The 27,278-nt window shown below is 37.0% G+C and overlaps 1 protein-coding gene across 1 annotated transcript in view; it reads right to left on the bottom strand.

The window, feature by feature from the left end:
* Positions 1–27,278, bottom strand: part of KDM5A (lysine demethylase 5A) — a 95,884-nt gene that overhangs the window by 35,851 nt on the left and 32,755 nt on the right. Inside the window, exons 12-19 of the mRNA XM_002914106.4 lie at positions 26,029–26,191; positions 24,453–24,572; positions 20,724–20,918; positions 7,859–8,040; positions 7,366–7,490; positions 6,739–6,889; positions 5,302–5,416; positions 2,462–2,817 (exon numbers count right to left, since the gene is read on the bottom strand). Coding sequence (XP_002914152.1) covers positions 2,462–2,817; positions 5,302–5,416; positions 6,739–6,889; positions 7,366–7,490; positions 7,859–8,040; positions 20,724–20,918; positions 24,453–24,572; positions 26,029–26,191 — 1,407 coding nt within the window. The remainder of the gene's footprint in view (positions 1–2,461; positions 2,818–5,301; positions 5,417–6,738; positions 6,890–7,365; positions 7,491–7,858; positions 8,041–20,723; positions 20,919–24,452; positions 24,573–26,028; positions 26,192–27,278) is intronic.

The following is a 27,278-nucleotide window of genomic DNA, read 5'->3' as shown; positions in this document are numbered from 1 at the left end:
ATAAAATAAGCACATGCAAAGGTCCAGAGACAAGAAAGAACATGGCATATCTGAGGAAAGCAGGGGGATCACTATGCTTGGAACATAAAATGCAAAGAAGAATGGCAAGGGATGAGGCTAGATCCTTAAGCAAGGGGCTAGATTACAGATGGCTTTATGAATCAGATGAAGGGACTCTAAATGTCATCCCCAGGGGAATAGGAAACAGTGAAGGGCTCTATGCAAGAGAGTGAAAAAGCCACACCTGTATTTTAGGAAAATACTAGTTGCAGTGTAGAGAATGGATGAGAGCAGGGTGAGGTCACAGAGCCTATGGCTATGATTTAGGCCAGCTATGACAGCACCCCAAAGAAGAATGAAAGTGAGAAATATCGAGGAAATATAATCAACATGACTTAGTAGTTATCTGAGGCTGAGGGTATGGAAATGGAAAGCAAAGGCCAAAGTTAATTTCCAAAGCTTGTTTAGAAGAGAAAAAAAATGGTATAACTCAAAGAAGAAAGGAGCAAAGGAAGAGATGATGGGAAAGACTTAATGAATTCAATTTTGGATATGGGGACTTTGAGGTATCAACAGGACATCCAATGGAATTACCTAATAGGCAGATGATATCTATGAAAAATATCTACGTGATAGATGAGAATTTGAATCAGTATAAAGATGGCCAATGGAGCCACAAAATAAGACGAAATTTTCAGGAAGATGTACAGAGTGAAAAAAGAAGTGATCTAGGCCAGAATCTTGAGGAAAGGCATTATGTAAGAGGCAGGGAGAGAAGGCCAAAAGCAAAGAAGGAGGATATTGAGAAAATAGTGGTCAGGAGTTAACCAAAGCTAAGGGGCCAAGAACACTGTAGATGTGTTTCAGAAAGCTAACTTTGACAGGAGTTAGAAAACAAAAGATTCTACTTCCCACTATCCCCAACAAACCCCATCACCCTCCATTTCCTTACGAATTTTATTTTCTTTGTGACGCTAATTATCTGAAATTTATTCATCCATTCACTCACTTATTCACCTGTCTCTCCCTACTAGAATGTTGCCTCTATTTTAGACCAGGGACTTTGTGGGTCTTTTCCCCTACTATCTCTATAGCACTTAGAAATAGTGCCTGGCATGCATGTAGTAGGTACCCCATAAATACTTACTGAATTGCAAAGATTAAGGGAAAATACAAGAGCACCATAACTAGGGTCAGTGACAACGGAGTTGAAGAAGACAGATATGAAAGACATTTTTGGAGGAAAACACATTAAAACTTAGTGACTGATTAAATGTGGAAATATAAGAGAAAAAAGTTTTCAAATATTCTACCAACAAAATCTCATTCTGTAGACTACAGTAAGTTGCATCAGGTATATCAAATCATGGTTTTGCATTCTAAAGTTATTTAGCTTTGCCCATTTAATATGCTCCTGGAACTGTCACGAATCTGAAGACACAGAGTAATTTGAAGGTTTCAAAGAGAAAAAGGTACGGATACATTTTAGAATGTATTCTCCATGCCAACTAGAGAGCAAAATATCCAGCAAAAATATATGTGGGCTTTTCTTGGTTAAACAGAACTGTGTTCACTGAATCACCTAAGGCTTTTCCTATCAACTGCAACCAAAGTAAGTGGCTGGCAAAATAGTTAAGTACACGAAGACATTGGAATGAAGTGGAAAATGCTTTAAATCTGAGCTGTGTTATTTAATAACTATGGGCTCTAAGTATGCCAGGTTCCTCATCCTCACAAGAGAAATTACAGATCTTAATTTTAGCTGAAGAAATACTTTCCTAAAGAACATTACAGTCTAATTAGTCGATATACAGTCAAGTATGGTGAATGCTTTACTGAAATCTCACAAATCCAATGGGGGTGCCAATGCTAATGCAACTGCATAATGTTCTCCTATCTTCCTTGCTTCTTCTTTCCCACTACTTTCCTACATAAATCCTCCACTCCAGTAAAGCCCATATGACTTTTGTCACCTAAACACACCCTATATATTCCTTAAACTTAGCTTGATCTTTCTCTTACTCCCCTTCTACTTTAATCCCACACACACTTCAAAACTCTAAGTTCTTTCTTCTCTCTCAAGCTTCTTTTTTGATCACCAAAGCTAACAATGACCTCTCCTCCTCTGAAGTGCTACAGCATTTTTCTGTACCTCTCAGTTAACCATACCATATTGCAGTGAGCTTTACGTTTCTTAGCTCTGAACTATAGTATAGGCAAGGGGAAAGTTCTAAACAAAATACTACTCTGTTTCACTTCAAGTACCTAGCAAAGTACTCTGCACTAGCACACACACAGTCTTTGAAACTGTTTATATGCAGACCTATTTGGTAATTTAGTGGTTGGTCAGGAAAGGCATAAAACGTCTAATTAAATATTTAATGAAACAGAGCCTTATGTTCCTCCTTCGGCTCTACCCTTAATTATTAAAGAGGCAACAGTCACCAATATATGTCTTCACCTTGCCTGCAGGCAGACCTTAGCCTTTTCTTCCCATCGCTCAGAGACTGTAAGGAGCTCCTGCAGTTCAGCCATTGCCTTCTCCACAGCATGGTGGGGTGCCAACCCCACCCCAGAGTCTATCAGTTTCTTCATGACATCCAAAGTGACCTGTTGTGGATCTGACAGGGTCAGTCTTACTTCATCCAACCATCGAGCCTGCTGTAGCTCTTGCTTCAGTCGGGCTAATTCAGGTAGCTCCACATAGAGACTAGAGCCCATGTCTATCAACATCTGGAGTTTGGAAGAATCTGGGGTCTCATCCATCATGGCCTCTTGGGCACGTTCATGAAATTCTTCCACATCATCCAGGAGATTCTGAAAAAGTCAAAAGAATAAAAATAAAAAACAAATTTAAAAGATACAAAATAAGGGGCGCCTGGGTGGCACAGCGGTTAAGCGTCTGCCTTCAGCTCAGGGCGTGATCCCGTCGTTGTGGGATCGAGCCCCACATCAGGCTCCTCCGCTATGAGCCTGCTTCTTCCTCTCCCACTCCCCCTGCTTGTTCCCTCTCTCGCTGGCTGTCTCTATCTCTGTCAAATAAATAAAAAATAAATTAAAAAAAAAAAAAAGATACAAAATAAGTATGGAATGGACATAGTTCAGGCAAACAATCAAATTCTAGACTAATAATCTCACCATTATAGCACCAGATATGATAGTTAAGAACCTAATTATGCTTCTCTGTAATTACCTACAGACTTACTTTTAAAATTCATTCAAACAATATTTAATGACTGTGGACTTAGACGCAGCCACTGTTCTAAGCACACAGCACTAAAACACACAAAGTCCTTGTCTTCAAGGAACGTATTTTAATATAAATAGTCAGATACTGGATATATGAATAAAATGTTTCAGTTAGTTTTAAGTGCTGTGAAAATAAAACAAGGCAACACAATAGAGAATGACCAGGGCACCTGGGAGGCTCAGTCGGTTAAGCGACTGCCTTCCTGGGATCAAGCCCCCCACATCAGACTCCCTGCTTGGTGAGGGGCCTACTTCTCCTGCTCCCTCTGCCCCTCCCTCATGTTCTCTCACTCACTCTCTCTCAAATAAATAAAATTGGGGAAAAAAAAAAAGAGAGAGAGGAAAAGAATGACCAGAGGGGACAGGCATACTACTTTGCAATGGTGGACACAGAAAAAAGATGAACTGAAACTAAAATGAGGAGCTAGAGGTAGGAACTATATGAAAATTTGGAGGAAGAGCAGTTCAGGCAGGGTGGATAATAACTGCAAAAGCTTTTACAGAGAAATGTCTTGCTCTAAAGTGGATGATGGGGAGCAAAGTGGAGAAATGTGGTTTAAAATAAGCAGAGCTCAGATTATATAGTACCATGTAGATTAGGAGCTTAGATTTCATTTTAATGGCTTTGGGGAAGCACTGGAGAATTTTAACCACAGAGAAGTGATATGATTTGATTTATATTTTACATGATTACACTGGCTACCGAATGAAAAATAAACTGTCAGGGACAAAAGAAGAAGAAGGGAGACAAGTTAAGAGGTTATTACAGTGATCTCAGAGGCAGAATCTAGAGGTTCAGAGAACAGCTTAAACAATGGAGATGATGGCAAATGGTTCACTTTGGGAAACATTCTGAAGATAATAGTAGCCCTTGTTTAGAGACTGGATGTGGGGTAAAAGGGAAATAAAGGAATCAAGGATTCTGACTCATTAAAAGGCTTTTAAAATGCCTTTTAGTCTGCCATGGAATACGCAGAGTATGCAACTGGATGTATAAGCCTGTAGGAAAGAACAAAAGCATTGAGAGCTGGTGATCTGGGATCAACCAGGTAGAGGTGATACTTACTGTCACTAAACAAGTAAGATGTCAGGACCTAAAGAAAGAGCTGAGGCTCCTAATATACTCCAACGCTTAGAAGTTAAGCCAAGGAGAAAACAAACAGCAAAGAACACCAAAGAAAAGGAACTGTGAATGAGCAAAGAAAACCAGAGCATGTGATGTCACAGATGTTCAGAGAAGAAAGTCAGGAAGGAAAGAGTGGTCAACTTACCAAAATGCTCCTATGACATGGAATAACAGCAGAAACACAACTGATACTAGATTTCACAAGCTGATAACTTTTATTTTTTAAAGATTTTATTTATTTATTTGACAGAGAGAGAGTACACAAGCAGGGAGAGTGGCAGGTGAGACAGAGGGAGAAACAAGCTCCCCACTGAGCAAGAAGCCTGATGTAGGGCTTGATCCCAGAACTCTGAGATCATGACCTGAGCCGAAGGCAGACGCTTAACCGACTGAGCCACCCAGGCGCCCCTCAAGCTGATGACCTCAATAATAACCATTTTACATAACCTGCGCATGGCCAAATCACAAAACACACCACAAACCTATCAGAGGATTACTAACTATGCTGATTAATATATTTGATATACACTTTTTGAGACTGTACCTATTCAAGAAACCACCAGGGCCCTAGGAATTTCAGAGCTCACATATTTAAAAGCTCGTGAACTAATAACTTACTGATACATTCAGGTTCTTTTACCTGTTTTCTTGCATTTCAATTACATCTATGCTAAATGGGGATTCTGATCTAAAATTAATGTAGAAAAAAGTTCTAAACTAACTACCCTTCCATAATTTTAAAAAGAGAATTAAAAGCTATGAACGAAACCAGGGGATTCTTACTGCCTACCAGAAAACTTCAAACAGCAGCACGTATGTGACAAACAAACAGAACAAAAAGCTAGTCTAGACACACTATTTGTTTACCCGAAACAGAAACCCATACTACAAAGGATATTACCCAAGAAAAGAATGTAATACTCCACCTTTACTTGTCGAGCTTGGCTGATGACACATGGAAGACTAAAAAGCTGTTGGACAAAGGCCTTCAATTCTTCCACTGTCAGTTTGGTCCGAGTCCTCCCACTATCTGGGCTCTGCCTGATGTGAAATAATATCGAGATGTAAGTAAGAAAAATCCATAGTCATCTGGTATCAAAGGGGTTTCCAGTCTCTCTAGAATTCTAACCCAAGCAATCCCAGAAGATGAGAGGTTCCACTGTAATGATGATCACTTCCAAATTAGGTTTTTACCTCATTAGTTAAAGACTCAAAGATTCAACTCTCCAGGTTATAGTTCCTCCAATCTTATAAGTATTGAGCATTTTAAACAGTCAATAAATTCCTCAGAGTAAAATACTATGTTCATTAATAAAACTAAATCTTCTACCTCAAAAAGCTTAAAACGTAGAACAAGGGCCTTTAACTTGGCTAGGGGACAATAAATCCCTCTGAAACAGATTCAGAATTGTTATGTGAATGTGCATTTTTCTAAGAAAAGGGCCCCTATGCTTTTGCCAGACTCTCCAAGGGGGTTAAAGTGACCCAATGACAGGTGAAAATTCCCTGATCAATGCTTCAAAGAAAGGCTCTCAAATCAAATGGTAAAAAAAAATGTACAAAGTAATTTAAAACCCAATGTAAAGGGCCATAGCAAAAGCTGGTCAGATACCAGGAAAGTGCTGGCATGAATATGAAACAATACCACAGAAAATTTAACACATATGAATTCCATTAAATCAAGAGTGCATACTTCTACACTTCTTAATAATATAGCCTCTCCAGCATCCATCAAGGTTACTCTTTGCTGCCATCTGCCTTCAGTGTGTAGTATCATTTACTTATTTACAAATATTTATTAAACATCCAGTATGCGCCGGACATTGTTCTAAGCCCAAGAAATAGAGCAATGAAAAAAGGATAAAGAATCTCCAACATTCTAGTCTAGCTGGTGTTTAGTGGGATTGGGAAAGGAAGGAGAAGATAATAAATAAATTAGTATATCAAGAAGTGACAGGGCTAGGAGAAAAACAGAGCAGGAAAGAAGAATAAAAAGGTTGCAATTTTATAAAGGGTTGTCACAGAAGGCCTCTTCAAGAACATGTCAGCTATCTGAAAGAAGTGAGGGAACAAGCCACCTGGAAGAGCAAAGAAGCGCGAAGGCCCTAAGCAGAAACATGCCTGGTGTGTCTGAAAAAACACGAAGGGGAAGAGGACTGCAGGGTGGATCCAGAAAGAAGGGAGAGCAGTAGGAGAGAATATCCGACAAGACTGGAGAGAGGGAGGGGAAGGGCCATGACAAGAGGTCAAAGATAACATAGGGAGGGGCCAGTTAAAATTCTGGCTTTTACTCTTAAAGAAAAGCAAACAAACAAAGCCAAAAAACCCACAGGAAAGCACCGGAGAACTCTTCTCAGTCTTACCTGTGCTTCTGCTTTTTGCTCAGAAGCAGCTGAGCCACAGAAGCACAAGTCTCAGCTTCTTTCACAGCATCTCTGAGTTTTCTAAAGAGATCATTCTCTGGGTACTTCCGATCCTCAGCATCTTCCAGCATTACTCGTAATTCAATCAAATCTGTAAAAACAAAGTTATATACTATGACAGACATAAAAAGCCATTTAAAAATACTCACCAACCTCTCTCAAGTTAGTCATCAATTAGTGGAAGCACGGCAGCTGTGGAAATCTCACCAATGCAATAAAAGCTTAAGAGCAGGTGCTCATTCCTAATCCTTACAGACAATTTCTCTCCAGGAAGGTAATTCCTCTTTCTTAATTAACCTGTAGTGGCAGGCCACTGGTAACAATGGCTCCCCAAAATACGTATCTAACTGCAAGTTAGCTATCTGTCCCATTTTATAGTAACTTTTCATATAAAAGAAAATTCTCAAATAGAAAACAAAATCTACAGTCAACCAACCCATTAGTCACAAATATCATTATGCAACCTATAATTTTTCCTTAATGGAGGAAAAGCACATAGAACAAAACAAGGCCTCTTTCAATGTGACAATAATTTCAGTGTATGCATAAAAAAGGAGGAAACTTAACCTTTCTTGTGGTTGAAGTTGGCAGATAATGCTTCTGTAACACGGCTGACCCAAGTGTCATAGGACTGTGCCCTGACCTTCACACCATATAGCAGAGAAGGGAGGTCCTCTAGCGGGTAGCGGTATCTAAACACAAAGAAAAACAAAACAAATAAACAAAAAACACAGAAACTAAAAACTTTGCAAAAACCAACAACTTGAAAATAAATTTTAAGTACAATCAGCTTAATACAATGACCAAGAGAATGGGGTCTTAAATCAAAGCCACCCACAGAGTTTTAATGCAGGGAGAGACAAGGAAGACATGAAATCAACTGATAAAAACACTAACATTAGTTGCCAAGTGTAGGGCCAACTTTAAAGGACTGGTCCTCAGCAGGGAGGCAGAGAGACAAGGGAAAGTTACCAGCGCACACAGGGGAAAGGGGAATTACAAAGAACAGTGCACTTGGTTTTAAAAGAAGTAACAAGATTTATAAGAAACTTGAGGATACCTAAGACATTTCTTCTGCATGGGGCAGGGGCACAGATCGGTTGGATGGTAGAGACACACAAGGCGCTCGGGATTACAGGAGCACGTGAGTGCAGAGAGAAAACACGTGGTTCTGCACGCTGAACACTGCCGCTCATCATCAGGAACAAGTTCAAACACTTCTTCTTCTGACATGAGGACACCCTGAAATACAATTCATGTCACCACATCAAGTCTTTCTAGGCTCTCAAGCATTAAAGAACTTAGTTATTACATTTTTTTCTACAGGTAAATCTGACTTAAGATATAAACACGGGAGGTACAATGGCACATCATCAAAATACTTTCTAAAATTAATCATTCTTAATTTTTTTTAAATGGGAAAGACTAAACCTTGATGTGTAAGAATACACATCTGACTGATACAATTATTTTTTAAATGCAAGGAACTTATGACTACAAAGGTCAAAGCAGTCATTCTGAGGGGAGGGAGGGAAGTCGTAATTGGGAGGTACTTAGGGGTGGCTAACAAAGTTCTATCTCTTGACCAGAACTGTGATGACAACAAAGTTTACTATGTAACAATTCATGAAGCTATATATTTTGTTTCATATGATTTTGTCTTCTCCTTAAAACAAGAAAAAGATTAATTAAAAAAATTTTTTTGACCCTGAATACAGATATATTAGTAATCAATGATCCAAAAATAACACTAATACAAACATACGCAAAGATAAAGCAGTAAAAATTACTTAAACTATGCAAATCAAAATATAATCTACTTCAGCAAGACATCAAAAAGAAAAGTTAATTATATTCAGTGTGCCAGCTTAAGAAAATAAGAACATCTAAAGTGCATTGTATAAAGACTTCCATTTAATACACAAGGGTTCTCTTTAGAGTTACTACTTGCTTGAGCAAGGTACTTAAAAACCTAATTCCACTACGAAAGCAAACTTTTCACTTACCAAAGGTAAAAACCCAATAATTTATTCACTGGCAGACACAATTCAGCTCTTGCAACACAGATCTTGTTTTTGATATTAGTTTTAATCTATATGTCTCTTAACTATACTCTCATATCGTCCCATTTCTCATATTAGCATTTAATATCTGCTTTAAAAATTATTTCACGAAAAAATGGTTCCAAAATGCACTGCAGGTATTTCTTAGTTTACAAGAATTCACACAGCTTCAGAACAGCTGGCAAACAGGACATTAATACATCAAGAAATCTGGGGCACCTGGGTGGCTCAGTCGGTTAAGTCAGCTTGGGATTCTCCCTCTCTCTGACCCTCCCTCCATACAGTCGCTTTCCTTCTCTCTCTCTCTCACTCTCTCTCTCTCTCCCTGTGTCAAATAAATTTTACACCATATCTTAAAGTATGCTCCAGGAACCTCTAACCCTAGAAGATACTCTGCAAAAAAACTAAATAAATTGTCTACAGGGTAATGCTATGTATTACTATATCCCTCCCAATTTAAGACAATAACAATGAACACCAGCATATCATAGAAGTTTTACAGGAAGGAATCATTTATTATTTCTTTATCCCCAATTAATTTTTTCTTAATCTACCACCTCCCAAGCTTTGCTATCACAGAACAATTTTTCCTTGTAATGCTAATATTATATAGCTCAGAAAATTATAAATTATTAGCAGGGAATAGAGAGAAGAAAAAAGAAATACAAACTAAAAGCTATTTGAAATAAGCAAGGTGTGGGGCGCCAGGGTGGCTCAGTTGTTAAGCGTCTGCCTTCGGCTCAGGGCGTGATCCCGGCATTCTGGGATCGAGCCTCACAACAGGCTCCTCCGCTGGGAGCCTGCTTCTTTCCTCTCCCACTCCCCTTGCTTGTGTTACCTCTCTCACTGGCTGTCTCTATCTCTGTCAAATAAATAAATAAAATCTTAAAAAAAAAAAGAAATAAGCAAGGTGAGAAAATTAAGGAACGGAACTAAATGGTAGCAGTAAAGGAAAAAAGGGGGGAGTAGAAGTGATGAGAAACACTGCCATAATAAACCAACAAATAAAAACTTCAAGCCAGAGAGCAGAAGACTATGAAAGAGACAGATGAGTCAAGGATCACATTAAGTTTTTAAATAATGATCCTGATACTGGCAATAAGTAAAGTGGTTTGTGAAAGGGTAGATGGAGAGGAGATGATATTCTATCTCAGATGCTGAAAGTGAGATGACAAAAAGCTAAATAGAAACATACAGCAATCCCAAGGAGACCTGGATTACAAATGGGTGACTGGACATGACACCTCTTTCAGAGTGACAATAATTCCTGTGTTTGCACAAACTAGGAGGAAACATCAAGACCTGAGAAATGAAACCACAAGGTAATAGCTAAAAGAGAGGTAAAATCCTAAGAAAGGCTAAGAATTCCTCGAAAGGTAGCACAAAAGGAAAAAAATAGAAGATAAAGGCTGCACGCTGCAAACACTAGCAATTGAAGAAGATGAGGAAAATAATTAAAAGTGACTGGCAAGGGGCACCTGGGTGGCTCAGCTGGTTGAGAGGCTGACTCTTGGTTTCAACTCAGGTCATGATTTCAGGGTCCTGGGACGGAGCCCCAAGTCGGGCTTCATGCTCAGCAGGGAGTCTGCTTGTGGATTCTCTCTCCCTTTCCCTGTCCCTCCCCCAGCTCACTCACTCTCTCTCTCTAACATCAATCAATCAATCAATCAATCAAACTTTTTTTAAAAAGTGACTGGCAAGTGTTACCAGATGCTGAAGAAACAGCAGAGTGAGTGTTAGGGAAAGGAACAAAGAAACAAAATATAGTGCAACAAAGAGGTCATGGGGATAAAAGAGAAAAAAACAATTAGACTTGGCAATAAAGTCACTAGCAAATTCTGAGAGTTTCAGAATGACAGTGACAATGAAGGGATAAAAAGGAAATGAGGGCACTGTCCACAGAAAAACCACTCAAGAAGTTTTTTGGAAGGAAAAAAACAAAAACTTTCTTCAAGATAGGAAAGACAAGTGTACAATATGCAAAGAAAGGGTAGAGATTAGTGTCTCAAGGGCACAGGGAGAAGTTAATAGGAAAAGAGTCCTCAGAGAAATGTGATCAAAGGATAAATAAAATGATCAAGAGATGTGATATTCAAATTATTGTAGAACAAGGAAAAGCAATGCCCCATTAATAACACAGGTTAAACCTGAAATGAGACATACCACAAAAACTGACTTCGTGAGTATCTACCAATGTACAGGCAGACCTTGGAGATACTGTGGGTTTGATTCCAGACCACAATAATAAAAAGAGTATCATAATAAAACAAGTCAAATGAACTTTCTGGTTTCTTAGCACATATAAAAGTTATATTTACCCTACACTGTAGCCTATTAAATGTGCAACAGTATTATATCTAAAAAGCAATGTATATACCTTAATTAAAAAATACTTTATTGCTAAAAAATGCTCAACACCATCTGAGCTTTTCACTGCTGGAGGGTCTTGTTTTCATGTTGACGAGGCTGCTGACTGATAGAGGGTGGCTGCTGAAGGCTGGGGTGGCTGGGGCAATTTCTTAAAATAAAACAATGGAGTCTGGGGCGTCTGGCTGGCTCAGTTGGTAGAGCACATGACTCTTGATTTCAGGGTCATGAGTTCAAGCCCCAAAGTGGGTGTGGAGCCTACTTAACAACAACAACAACAACAACAACAACAACAACAACAACAACGGAGTCTGCCACATCAATTGTCTCTTTCACATGTGACTTCTCTGAAGCATACAATGCTCTTTGATTGCATTTTACCCACAATTGGAACTTCTTTCAAATTTGGAGTCAATCCTCTCAAACCCTGCCACTGCTTTATTCAATAAGTTTATGTAATACTCTAAATTCTGTGTCGTCATTTCTGTAGTCTTCACAGCATCTTCACCAGATTTCATCTCAAGAAACCACCCTAAATTCTTTGTCGTCATTTCTGTAGCCTTCACAGCATCTTCACCAGATTTCATCTCAAGAAACCACTTTCTCTGCTTATCCATAAGAAGCAACTCCTCATCTGCTCAAGTTTTATCCTGAGTTTGTACCAATTTAGTCCCATCTTCAGGCTCCACTTCTAATTCGAGTTCTGCTATTTTGACCCCATCTGCAGTTACTTCCTCCACTGAAGTCCTGAACACCTCAAAGTCATCCATGCCATGACTGCAATCAACTTCTTCCAAACTCCTGTTCATGTTGATATTTAGACCTTGTTCCATCTATCACGGATGTTCTTAATGGCATCTAGAATAGTGAACCTTTTCCCGAAGGTTTTTCATTTACTCTCCCTAGATCCATCAGCAGAATCACTATCCATGGCAGCTATGGCCTTACAAAATATATTTCTTTTTTTTTTTTTAAAGATTTTATTTATTTATTCGACAGAGATAGAGACAGCCAGAGAGAGAGGGAACACAAGCAGAGGGAGTGGGAGAGGAAGAAGCAGGCTCATAGCGGAGGAGCCTGATGTGGGGCTCGATCCCATAACGCGGGGATCACGCCCTGAGCCGAAGGCAGACGCTTAACCGCTGTGCCACCCAGGCGCCCCACAAAATATATTTCTTAAATAGTTAAGATTTGAAAGTCGAATGACTTCTTGATCCATGGGCTACAGAACAGATGTTCTATTCACGGCATGAAAACAACATTGATTTTGTTGCACATCTCCATCAGAGCTCTTAGGTGACCAGGTACATTGTTAATGAACAGTCATATTTTGAAAGGATCTTTTTCTCTGCAGAGTAGGTCCAAACCATTTGTAAACAGATGTGCTGTCATCCAGGCTTTGTTGTTCCAGTTACAGAACACAGAGTATACTTCCATAATTCATAAAGACCCTGATTTGCAGAATGATAAATGAGCACTGGCTTCAACTTAAAGTCATCAGCTCTATTAGTCCCTAACAAGAGAGTCAGCCCTTTGAAACTCTGAAGCCAGGCATTAACTTCTCTCTAGCTATCAAAGTCCTAGATGGCATCTTCTTCCAATAGAAGGCAGTTTCGTCAACGCTGAAAATCTGTACTTAGTGTAGCCACCTTCACTGATGATTTTTACTAGTTCTTCTGGATAACCTGCTGCAGCTTCTATATCAACACCTGCTGTTTCACCTTGCATTTTTGTGGTACAGAGATGACTACTTCCCTTAAACTTCATGAACCAACCTCTGCTAGCTTCAAACTTCTGCAGCTTCCTTACCTCTCTCAGCCTACATAAAACTGGGGAGTTGGGGCCTTGCAATGGATTAGGCCTTGGCATAAAGAAATGTTGTGGATGGTTCCATCTTGTATCCAGATCACTAAAACTTGCAGCATATCAGCAATAAGGCTCTTCTAAGTTTCTTATTGTTCATGTGTTCACTAGAGTAGTATTTTTAAGTTCCTTCAAGAACTATTCCTTTGCATTCACACCCTGGCTAACTCTCTGGCATAAGAAGCCTAGCTTTTGACCTATCTAGGCTTTCCGCATGCCTTCCTCACTAACCTTAATCATTTCTAGTTTCTGATCTGAAGTGAGAGATATGTGACTCTTCCATCTGCTTGAACACTTAGCAGGCTATTGTAGGGTTAATTGGCCTAATTTCAATATTATTGTGTCTCAAAGAAGCCTGACAAACACACAAAGAGAAATGAGGAAACGGCCAGTTGGCAGAACAGGCAGAATATACTCAACATTTATATATTAAGTTTACTGTCAGGTCGTGGAACCCAAAACAATGACAACAGTAACATCAAAGATCACTCATCAAAATGACCATAACAATTATAATAATGAGAAAGTCTGACCAATTAAAAAATGGGAAGGGGCGCCTGGGTGGCTCAGTCGGTTAAGCATCCGACTCCTGATCTCAGCTCAGGTCTTGATCTCAGGGTCGTGAGTTCAAGCCCCACGTTGGGCTCCACGCTGGATGTGGAGCCTATTTAAAAAAAAAAAAAAAAAGAAAGGGCAGAAGACATGAACAGACATTTCTCCATAGACATACAGATGGCAAAGAGACACATGAAAAGATGCTCAACATCATCACCCATCAGAGAAACGCAAATCAAAACCATAATGAGATACCATCTCATGCCTATTAGAATGATTAAAATCAAAAATACAAGAAACAAGTGTTGGCAAGGATGTGGAGAAAAAGGAACCCTTGTGCACTGCTAGTGGAAATGAAAACTGGTGCAGCCATTGTGGAAAACATATGGAGGTTCCTCAAAAAATTAAAGAATCACCATATGATTCAGGAAATGCACTACTGAGTAATTACCCAAAGAATATGAAAACACTAATTTGAAAAGATATATGCACCCTCATGATTACAGCATTATTTACAATAGCCAAATTATGGAAGCAACTCGAGGGTTCACTGATAGATGAATGGATAAAGATGTGGTATATATACAGTGGAATATTACTCATCCATAAAAAAGAATGAAAACTTGACATTTGCAACAAATGGATGGATCTAGAGGATATAATTCTAAGTAATACAAATGAGAGAAAGACAAATATCATCTGATTTCACTCATATGTGGAATTTAAGAAACAAAATGAAGAAAAAAAGACAAACAAAAAAACAAGACTCTATTAAGGGTATTCCACTTTCTTTTTTTAAGTAAGCTTTACACCCAACATGGGGCTCAAGCTCACGACCCTGAGATGAAGAGTCACTGACTGAGTCAGCCAGGTGCCCCAGATTCTATTAAATACAGAGAATAAACTGGTGGTTACCAGAAGGGAGGTGGGTGGGGGGATAGGTGAAATAGGTAGAGGGGATTAAGAGTACACTTATTGTGATGAGCACTGAGTAATATACAGAATTGCTGAATTGCTATATTGTACACCTGGAAACTAATAAAACACTATATATTATACGACAATTAAAAATGAACAAAATAAATAAGTGAAATAAAATAAAAAGTCTGAAATATTGTGAGAATTACTAAATGTGACACAGAGACACAAAGTGAGCAAATGCTGTTGGAAAAATGGGGCCAATAAACCTGCTCAATGCAAGGTTGCCACAAACCTTCAATTTGTCAAAAACACAATATATACGAAACAAAATAAAGCAAAGGCATGTTAAAATGAAATTAAATTTCAAGCTTCAAAAGACAGACACCAAGCAATGGGAAAGGAATTCCCTTTTTTTTTTTTAAGACTTTATTTTTAAGTAATCTCTACACCCAACATGGGGCTCTAATTCACAACCCCCAAATCAAGAGTCACATTCTACTGACTGAGCCAGCCAGGAACCCCAAGGAATTCCATTTTAAATGAACATATATAAAATGAATAACCTAAGTTTCCACTTTAGGAAACTAGACAAAGAAGATCAAATTAAATCCAAAGTAAGCAGAAGAGGGGCACGGTGCCTGGGTGGCTCAGTTGGTTAAGCATTCAACTCCTGATTTGAGCTCAGGTCATGATCTCAGGGTTTTGAGATCAAGCCCTGCATTGGGCTCTGTGCTCAGCGCGTAATCTGCTTGAGATTCTCTACCTCTTCCCCTCCCTCCACTTGCTCGCTCTCTCTCTCTAAAATAAATAAATAAAATCTTTAAAAAAATAATTAAAGCAGAAATCAGTGAAATTAAAAACAGGAAATCAATAGAGAAAAATCGATAAAACCAAAAACTGGTCCTAAGAAAAGTTCAATGATACTGATAAGCCTCTAGCTGGGCTAACTAAAAAAACAAGCAAATAAAAAACAACAACAACAACAAAACGGACACAAATTACTAAAATCAGAAATGAAAAAGGGGACATCACTAAAGATCCCATGGACATTGAAAGGATAGCATTAAGAATACTATAAACAACTCTATGCCCACAAATTTCATAACCAGATGAAATGGACCAACTCCTGGAAAGACAATCCATCAAAGTTCACACACACACAATCCAAATAGCTCTATACATCTACTGAGAAAATCAAATCAATAATTAATAACCTTCCAAAACAAAAAGCACCAGACCCAAATGGGTTCATTGGTGAATTCTACCAAATATTTTTGGAAGAAATTATACCAAGTCTCTATGATCTCTTTCCGAGAACAGAAGCAGAGAAAACACTTAACTCATTCTATGAGGCCACCATTACCCTGCTACCAAAACCACTACAGGCCAATATCTCTCATGAACATAGATGCAAAAATCTTCAACAAAATTAGCAAGTTGAATCCCACAATATATAAGAATTACATGACAAAACCAAGTGGAATTCACCCCAAGTATGCAACAATTAGAACTTCTTTCAAAATTGGAGTCAATCCTCTCAAACCCTGCCACATGATTATATCAATAGATGCAGAAAAAGCATTTGACACCCATTCCTGATAAATTTTTCTACTAAGATCAGGTTCAAGACAAGAATGTCCCCTCCCACCACTCCTTTTCAACAGGAAGACCTAGCTAATACAATAAGACAAGAACAGGAAATAAAAAGGATACAGATTGGGAAGGAAGAAACCAAACCATCTTTGTTTATGGATCATAAGATCATCCATGCAGAAAATCTGAAAGAACTGACAAAAACACTCTTGGAACTAATAAGCAATAAGAGCAAGGTTACACAGGATTCAAGCTTGGTATATAATTCAATCTCTTTCCTATATACCAGTAACAAACAAGTGGAATTTGAAATTAAAAACAAATTACTATTTATATTAGCACCCTCCAAAAATGAAATACTTAGGTTTCTAACAAAACATGTGCAAGAAAGAAAACTACAGAACTCCTTGAACAAAATCAAAGAGCTAAATAAATGGAGAAGTGTTCCATGTTCATGGATGGAGGCATTCCATGTTCAGTGTTGTCAAGATGTCAGTTCTTCCCAACTTAATCTATAAATCTAGTACAATCAAAATCGAAATCCCTGCAAGTTATTTTATGGATATCAACAAAGTATTCTAAAGTTTATATGGTAAAACACTCATAATAGTCAGCTCAACACTGCAGAAGAACCAAAGTCAAAAGACTAACACTAACTGACTTCAAGACTTACTATAAATTATATACCTGAAACTAAAGTAAGCTATGTGTCAACTGTACTCAAATAAAAAATAAATAAAATTTTTAAAACACTATAAAGCTACAGAAGTAATGAAGACTATGTGGTATTACAAAAGAATAGAGAAATCAATCAATGGGACACAACAGAGGATGCAGAAACAAACTCACATAAATACAGTCAACTGATCTTTCAAAAAGAAGGCAATACAATGGAGCAAAGACAGTCTTTTCAATAAATGGTGCTGGAACAACTGGACACTCACATGAAAAAAATGAAAGGCAATCTGAAAAGACAACACACTGTATGATTTCAACTATATGACATAAAGGCAAAACTACAGAAATAGTAAAAAGATCAGTATTTGCCAGTGTTAGTAGGGTAGCGATGAACAGGTGAAACATAGAGGAATTTTAGTCAAGTGAAAATACTCTGTATGATACTTAATGATGGATATATGTCATTATATATTCATCCAAACACACAAGATATACACCAAGAGTGAAGCATAATATAAACTACAGACTTTGGGTGATTATGATGTGTCAATGCAGGTTTATCAATTATAATAAATGTACCACTCTGGTAGATGTTGATAATGTAGAAGGCATTACATGTGTGGGGATGGAAGATATATGGGAAATCTCTGTACCCTACCCTTTCCCTCATTTTGCTGTGAACTTTCAACTACTCTAAAAAGACAGTCTTATTAAAAAAATAATAATAAAATAAAAAAGCTAATAAAAAATAAGCAAACAATCAAAGAAAACTTTTAAGAATACAGGTATAACACGTGAATATTAACTATATCAGGTCATACATTCACTTACCTCAAAGAAACTTTTTAAAAAAGCAAAAACAAGATTCACTTGTATCTTTTTTTAAATAAAGATTTTTTTTTATTTATTTGAGAGAGAGAGAGAGCATGAGCAGGGCAGAGGGACAGAGGGAGAAGCAGACTCCCTTCTGAGCAGGGAGCCCTCAGTGGGGCTTGACCCCAGAACCCTGAGAGATCATGACCTGAGCCAAAGGCAGACACTTAACTGACTCAACCACCCAGGTGTCCCTCTTGTTTCTTATCACAGGTAATTCAAACTAGAAAAAGAAATGTGACCATTAGTAAAAATTCTTATTTCCAAGTTAACATAAATTCTTAAAAATAATTAGCTTATAATAATATTTCATCATTTGTAATATGTATAGCTTTATACAGCTTTATATAGTCTTACATAGCTATATATAGTTTTGGTTTAAAGATTTTTTTCCCCATTTATGCCCATAAAAAGAGTGATGAAATCGATTTTTCTTTTACTTTTCATATCCAAATCACTATCCACTACAGTATTATTCTTCAGCTAAAACCTATATTCATTTTCTTAAAACTCTTTAAATCTAACTTAATATATAGAGAGCCCATTATTTGAAATTCTTTCAAAATAGACACAACGTACTTAATTTTGTGATTATATAAACTTTTCTAACTAAAAATGGTGCTTTCAAGAAAATTCTGATTTTACTGAGAGGAAACAAGGCTTCTGTTAAATTCTACCACTTGGGATATGTCAAAAAATAAAGTGTCTTCTCAACCTACCAACTGTTCTTGTTATTCTTGGTTACTTGGTTATTGAGTTAGCTAAACCAATTAAGCCAAAACAGGAAATCTCAAATTAGTATTCTCATAAGTGGGCTTGAAATCATAAGTGACATATGCAAGAAAATAAACTTTGACCCATACCTCATTCCACATACAAAAATTAACTTGAAATAGACCATACACATAAATGTATACGCTAAAACTAAAAAATTTCTGGAAAACATAGGAGATAATCTTTGTTATCCTGAGTTAAGCAAAGATTTCTTAGATATAGCCAAAAGCACAGGCCATAAAAGAAAAAATCGATAAACCAAAAAAATTCCTGTTCTTCAAAAAAATACTATTACAAAAAGGAAAAGACAAGCCACAGACTGGAAGAAAATACTTTCAAATCACCTAGCTGGTAAAGAATTTGTATCTAAACTAAAGAACTCTCAAAATTTCAGTAACAGCCCAACTTTTAAAAGTTGGGCAAAAGATTTGAACAGAATCTTCCCTCAAAGATATATATACAGCAAATAAGCACCTAGAAGGTACCCAACATCATTAGTCATTAAAATTAAAGTCATGGTGAACTACCACAACAAACCTATTAGAATATCTAAAATTGGGACACCTGGGTGGCTCAGTTGGTTAAGTGTCTGCCTTCAACTCAGGTCATGATCCAGGGGTCCTGGGATCGAGTCCTGCATCGGGCTCCCTGCTCTTGGGGAGGATGCTTCTCTCTCTCCCTCTGCCTCTCTCCTAGCTTGTGCGCTCTCTCTTTCTCACTCACTCTCTCTCCAATAAGTGAATAAAATCTTAAAAAAAAAAAAAAGAAAGAACATCTAAAGATAAAATTCCAAATGTCAGTGAGACTGCAGGTCAAGTGGAACTCTCATATTCCTGGCAGAACTGTAAAAACTGTTTTGGAATACAGTTTGGCAGTTTTTAGAAAAAATTAAACATACATCATATAACCCAGCCATTCCAGTCCTAGTATTTATCCAAGAGAAATCAAAGTATACGTCAACATAGAAAGTTGTTCAGAAATGTCCACAGCAGCCTAATTCATAACAGGCAAAAGTTAAAAACAATTAAAATGTCCATTCATAAGTGAAGAGATAAACTGTGGTATATCCACACAATAGATACTTGGCAACTACTTGACAATTAAAAAGAATAAATAATTAATACATGGAATAACATAAATGAATCTCTAAGTTACGTTATGTTATGTTAAGTTATGTTATCTCTAAGTTATGTTAATCTCTAAGTTAAGTTATGTTAAGTAAAAGACACTAAACAAAAAGTATAAACTGTATGACTAATTTAAAAAAGACATTTTTTACAAAGGCACACTAAAGAAAGCTAATTGGTGTTTTCCTGGAAGGGGTGGAGTGGAAGTAGTGAAGAGGGGGAATGGGACAAGAAAGGAGGATCATAAAGGGCCACAAGAAAACTTCTGAAGGTGGTATGTTCATTATCTTGATTGTGACAAAGGTTTAGTTTATTCCAAGCATTCAAAATCACAACACTTGTGGGGAGGGTACGGCCAACCCACTGCCCAGCCACCACCATTATAAAGAATTCCATCAGAAATTCAACTGGCTTTCAAACTGGGGGGGAAAAAAGAAAAAAAAAATCCCAACACTTGGTTATTCAGTACTTCCTACTCATTAAATTACTTAGAGGAAAAAAAAACAAAAACAAAAAAACCAGATCAATCCACTCTGACAGCTGGAATCACCAGAAACACAACTTTTATTTAATTTCAAAGCTCAGAGAAAAGGATTTGAACTTTCTTATTTAAAGAAATACTATATATAATATATACCTAAGAATTTCTATATGACACAATTCCATTTTTTAAAATCTAGAGGTGACATAAAGATTCCTAAAACTTTTCAATTTGTAGAACCCAAAATAGCAAGTATAAAAATATACTGTCTCCAGGGTGCCTGGTGGCACAGTCGGTTAAGCGCCCAACTCTTGACTGAGGTCTTGATCTCACGTCAGGTCTTGATCAGATCAAGACCCATATCAAGCTCCGTGCTCAGCAGCACAGTATACCTGAGATTCTCTAACCCTCTCCCTCTGCCCCTCCCCATCGTGTGCTCACTCTCTCTCTAAAATAAATAAATCTTTAAACACACACACACACACACACACAACACCCCTTCTCCAAACTTGTGATTTTTGTGTTCAACTTCTAAAGGAATCAAAGATGAAATGGATTCTTTCTACAGGTTCAGTTTTTGTATATTCCATGAGCAGTGTCAAATACAGAAAATGTGTTCCACAAACTCACCATTTGTACAACAGACTCCCTTAATCTTGTCTCTTCTTCAGTCATGAGAGTCAATTCTTTGCATACCATGGCAGCCAGTCCCACATCTAAGCATTCTGGATCTGCTGCCATCTTGAAAATGAGTTCTTCATGTGAAAAGACACAATGGCGCCTCAGCCGTCGGTAATGATTGACACACTGACGTCCAATGGGCAACTGTAAACAAGATTCTCAAATTAAATTACTTGCTTATAACATATTCCAGAACAAAACCACTATTTAGCCTACAGATCCTCTGTTTTATTATAAAAATAAAGGCAGAATAACAAATTCCATTTGAACATAAGAGGAACTGTAAATATTAAATCTTTTGACCCAGCAGGAATTTCAAAGGCCTTCCCACTGAAAATTTCCATAATTTGAGATGCTAAGCTTCTAGCCTAAGCTACTGATTTTCTACTCGTTATGTACAAGAAGTACAAGTTCCTTGATATTTAAATGAGGCAGCAAACTCTTTTAGATCACTTTAACATAAGCTGCCTTTAAAGAAAAAAGAAAAAACATTTAGGTAATAAAGGTTAAAAGGACATATCCAGCAAGGAAGTTTCCACAGACCAAAAAGCAGGGATGTTATTAAAAGTTAAAAAAAAAAAAAAAGAAAGAAAAGAAAGAAAGAAAGAAAAAGGGAGGAAAAAAGCACTACTTCAGCAATTCACATTGACTTTTAAGAATCAAAGCAAAAGATGATTTACATTTTAGCATCTAGAAATTCTTTTAAAAACATCAGTCTGACCTAAAGAAAATCCAAGTGAAATCATGAGATTATACACTTTATTCTCCCCCCTAAGTGAATAAACAAATCACCAGATGATCACTTTTCATAAATCATCAGATACACCCTTTAAGATAAAGTCTGAAAATTTCTTTAACCATCAAGATTTAAGCCAAATTATGATACTAGTTATATTATATAGGCATACCTTGAAGATACTGTGGGTTTGGTTCCAGACCACCATAAATAAAGTATCACAATACAGTGAGCAAAACGACTGATTTGGTTTCCAGTGCATATAAAAGTTATGTTTACATTATACTGTAGTCTATATAGTGTGCAATAGCATTATGTCTAAAACAACAATGTACACAACTTAATTCAAAAATACTTTCTTGTTAAAAAATGCTAACCACTACCAGAGCTTTCAGCAAGTCATAATTGCTAATCATAGATCACAACAACAAATAATAACAAAGAAGTTTGAAATATTGCCAGAATTCCCAAAATGTGACACAAAGACATGAAGTGAATAAATGCTATTGGAAAAATGGTCTCAACAGACTTGCTGTCTTGACAAAGCATTACCACAAGCCCTCAATTTGTAAAAAATGCAGTATGTGTGGAGTTCAATAAAGCAAAGTGCAATAAAACAAGGTAAGCCTATACCTACAAACACACACATACATACACACACACACTTCTTCCATCCCTTCTCCCTCCTTTCTCTCTCTCTTTCCCCAACATCTATCCTCCTGTCCAGTGGAAAAACTTGGGTAGTTTAAATGGGAGTTTTAGTTTATATTTAAAAACTATGATATAAAAGAGAAAAAATAAGAAAATGGACCTTTAAGAATTCACCTCCATTTTGAGAAAGGCAGAAGACAATCACAGGAATCACATTTTGAGAATGTAAGTCTATCTCTATATCAAGCAGTGTTTCCATATCCTTTTTTTAAGTAGGCTCCATGCCCAGTGTAGAGACCAATGCGGGGCCTGAACTCATGACCCTGAGATCATGACCTGAGCCAAGAGCAAGAGTTGGATGCTTAACTGACTGAGCCACCCAGCACCCCTACATACTCTTTTAAAGAAACAATCTTTCCAAAGAAAATAATGATACTGAATTTACGATTAGTGATTATCTTGTCTATTAACGACTTTCATTTCCTACTTCATAAATATTTACTTGTTAAACATTTTTCATATAGCTTATTAACAATGGCAAGAAAATATGCAGATCTTAATTATTATAATCTGTAAAGAACCCACGTTAAATAGAACTGATTATCCATTGTGGCTTATAAAACTTAATACCATCACTATATTCCAAATCTAAAGCTGCTATAACTCTTCATTTCTATCACACCCTTCTTCTAAAGAGTTTCAAGGACTTCTACATATATCATCTCACTTGTTTGAGGTTATTTAGCAAATCTTAGTATCTTCATACACAAGGTGAGAAAAACTTAGGCCCAGTGAAATTAAAAGAGCTCCCCAAGGCCACACATCAATAATAGTGAACATGTTAAAGGAAGAAACCATCTCTAATTCATTTCTGAATTATGTCTATTTCCAACCCTACATCTAGCCAAGAATCAAGTAAGTCATAAACATTTTGATAAATGTTAGCTGAATTTCAAAAAACAGACCTTCAAGGGAAAGTCCTAAGCTCAGTCTTGCTCATACTGCTTCCTAAGCCTAATAATGTTTTAAATTACTAGATCAAATAAGATTACTCATCATGTCATTTATTAACAAATCATGAAATCATGAATCATGAAATTTAATAAATTAATGTGCCTACAGGAAACATAAGACCCAGTATTACTAAAAATCTCCCCCTTGGGACACCTAGGTGGCTCAGCTGGTTGGCATCTGACTCTTGATTTTGCTCAGGTAGTGATCTCAGAGTTCTGACCTCAATGAGATCAAGCCACGCATCAGGCTCTGTGTTCAGCGCAGAGTCTGCTAAGATTCTCTCTCTCCTTCTGGGTGCTCAATCTCTCTCTCAAAAAACAAAAAACAAAACAAAAAACACCTCCCCAAATGTTGAGAGGAGACCAAAAAAGAGATCATCACTAAAGGAAAAATAAAGTAAAAGAGTGTATCATAAATTTGCAGTCTTTTCCCAACCAACATGACATAATCATAACTAGTTACTTTTTGATATCTACCTCATACAGAAAAGCAAAATAGCAATCACTGGCATTATCATTTATTTTATTTTTTAAAAGATTTTATTTATTTGAGAGACAACGAGAGAGAGCACAACCAGGGGGAAGGGGTAGAGGGAAAAGCTCCCTGCTGAGCAGGGCGCCTGATGCAGGACTCGATCCCACAACTCCAGGATCATGAGCCGAAGTCAGACGCTTAACTGACTGAGCCACCCAGGCACCCCTGGCATTATCATTTAAACAAAGGTATATGCCATAGCAATCTCAATATTATAGTATTCTTTAAAATAAGTTTTTTAAAAGAAATACAAAAAAAACATAAAATGTAGGAAGAATAAAATCACCTATCTATAAGAAGGAAAGTAACAAAGGGATATTTTAAAAATAAAAATCTGAGTTAGATATTTGAAAATACGGATAAAATTAATTCTTAAAAAGATCTGGTTATCAAAAAAAAAAAGATCTAGTTATCATTACAAAATCCTTAAGTTGCTCAGAGAAAGCAAAGGCTAGAAGAACCAAAGTCTCTCAGAAAGAAAGATTCAAAAATTATCAAGTGCTCATTTAAAATTCAAACAGAATAGGGAAAAGAATGAATGGATGAGAAGTAAAACTGTAAAATGTTCCAAACAAAAACTATAATGGAAACTCTAACTGAACTTTCTAAATTACAACAGCCATTCCAGTCTTTACTGAAATATTCATGAATCCTCCCCTCCCCAACTAAGCAAATTTGGCCACTAAGATGCATTTTCCAGGGGTGTTAGTAGACGTACAACAGCTACTTGCTATAGAACAGACCCAGTCAGCAGTACAGAAGTTCACAGCTTCAGCAAAGTTGTAGCCCTGGTTAAATCCAGAGTGATAGGCACGAGGAAATGTCACAACAAACTCGCCAGCACACTGATTGGTCCTGTACACCTAAACGCAAAGTGGGAACAGGAATACAAAACAAAACAAAATAAAAACAACAAAAAAGAGGAAGAGATTTTATCAGTCACTTTCAGAAGCATTTTCTAAAATTAAAAGCAGTAAAGCATTCACCCACACATATCAGAAAATAATATCAGAGTTTAAGAAGCAGCCCAACTCTACCTTCTTAAAATAGTCACTGATAACAAAATAATTCACAAGAAGCAGTAGACAAAGAAATTCTCAAAAAGAAAATGTTACTCTCACTGGGCTACTGGTTCCTGAAATTGGATAAAATTTTTACAATTAAGAGACTTTTTTTTTTATTCCTTTTATCGTTGTGTTGTCAATAACGTTAAAGAATGGAATTTCCTCCTACTCTTGGGTACTTTTTTCGAAATTAACCAATTAATTAGCTCATATGTTATATGGAGATATCCCCAAAATCAGTTTTCCTGGGTCCCACTTATTTGTATGATAATATTATGTGTCTTTATTTATTTATTTTAGAAAGAGTGGGTCCATGCCACACAGTCACCCCAATACTATGTGTCTTTAGAAGAATCCCAGATTCTAGTATAAATTCACTCTGCCTTCAGCTCAGGTGACGATCCCAGGGTCCTGGGATAGAGCCCTATGTCTGGCTTCCTGCTTTTGGGAGTGGGGGGTCTGCTTCTCACTCTGCCCCTCCCCCCAGCTAGTGTGCACATGCTCTCTCCCTCTCTCTAATAAATAAATAAATAAAATCTTTTAACACAAACTAACACTGGGCGCCTGAGTGGCTCAGTCGGTTAAGCATCCGACTCTTGATTTCAGCTCAGGTCATGATCTCAGAGCCATGAGATCCAGCCCACATCAGGTTCCATGCTCAGTGCAGACTCAGCTAGAGATTCTCTCTCTCCCTCTCCCTCTGCCCCTCCCTCTGCCCCTCCCTCCGTTCATGCTTGCACGCTCTCTCACTCTCCCTCTAAAATAAATAAAATATTTTTTTAAAAAAGTAAAAAGGTATTCAAATTATTTCATTATCATATATTAATTAAAAAGCTGTGAAATCTTTATATGGAATCTGATCTCTAAATGAGAAGTATTAGTTATTATGACTATCACATGAAAAACTTACACTCTGGCTAAACAAAGACAATATAGATAATAAGTAATACAGAGTATTATTATACATACTAGATAATAAGGAATATAAGCTTTTTATCAAAACCAGGATTTAATGGTTTACTGAAACAGAACGCTATTTTAATAGGTAACTATAAATAAAGTATGATTAATATTTTAAAACACTTCTTTCTTAACCAGAGAAATGTTGTTCCCTTCAGAATATAAATTCTAATTTGGCTAGAAGATGAAATGATCTTTTGCTTCCAGTTATAAAACAAAAGATATGCTGCGATTCTAAGGTAAAGCTAACATAACCTTAAAATAAAAATACTAAAAGGAGACACAAAAGACTCACAGGCACACCATGTTCCATCAGTACATTGGGGTTCATGATGGTGACTAACTGATGCAGGAGATCAGGCTGGGATTCAAATAACTCAGGAGCCAGCTCCCTCATCACCTCCTCCAGTTGTTCTGCAGCATGAGATGGCACACCATACCATGTCTTTGGCTCCCCCCTAGGAAAAGGAAGTAACTGTTTAGCTAGGTGAGCATGGTACCAATGAGGCCAGGGTCTCTCACTCAAATCCGCTATCAACAATAATTAACTTTGTCTTGTTCCATTAATTTTGCCACAGATTATATACCCTGAATCCTGGCAAACCAATTCATAAATCTGTTCATAATAGGAGGTAAAGCAAAGTATATAAATAGATGGATACATACTTACCACTACTATTAGAATGAATTCAATTCTAAATCATATTAATGTAATTAATGAATTCAATAAATGCAATTCAAAGCACATGAACTCTTTAAGGTGGATCAATAAATTGTTTCTTTAAATAGGAAAGACACTATATGAAAAAAAACATTCCGAAGGATACTGACATACCACCTTGCTTCCCAAGTCCACTGGACATTCCAATTATCCCTACAATGATCAAAGTTGAAGTCAACACTGTAGAACACCTTTACATAGCTTCATTAAGTTGAATTTTACTATCCAACAAACTAAGGCAAGGGTGAAATTGTTGAAACCCTAAAAAGAGTTCTATCTACAAATCTTAAGGACCAAAAACTTGGCATCATTAATGCACTAGACTTTAGTGGACTAGAGTTCATTTAGGATATTAAGTTGTACTCCTAGGAAATGGATTTAGTGAGTCATGCTATTTATAAAATAGCTGCATTTCCTAATCCTAATACAATCCAGTGCTGTCTCCAACAGAACTTACTGCAATAACGAGAATATTCTATGTCTGTGCTGGCCAATACACAGGGCCCTAGTCACCGATGACCATAAAGCACTTGAAATGTTTCCTGTACCTGAGGAAGTACATTTTTAATTTTACTTAATCTTAAGTAATTCAAATAGCCACATGCAGCTAAGAATTATATTACACAGCACAGTGATGAAGGAAAGAAATAAAATCACTATAGTTTTCCAGTACTGCATAGTGTGATTTGAGTAATATCTTCCAAATGGCGAAAAATATCATTTAATTGATATCATAATAATGGACAAGGAACTGGGCAAGTAAATAAAAGCTGTGGGGAGACACAAAAAAATTCAGCCAAAGAATTTAATGAATATGCATGTAA

The sequence above is a fragment of the Ailuropoda melanoleuca genome, chromosome 16 (genome assembly GCF_002007445.2).
Source record: "Ailuropoda melanoleuca isolate Jingjing chromosome 16, ASM200744v2, whole genome shotgun sequence".
Taxonomy (NCBI): Eukaryota; Metazoa; Chordata; class Mammalia; order Carnivora; family Ursidae; genus Ailuropoda; species Ailuropoda melanoleuca.
The sequence above is the reverse complement of the archived record's forward strand: the minus strand, read 5'-3'. Positions and strand labels throughout refer to the sequence as shown.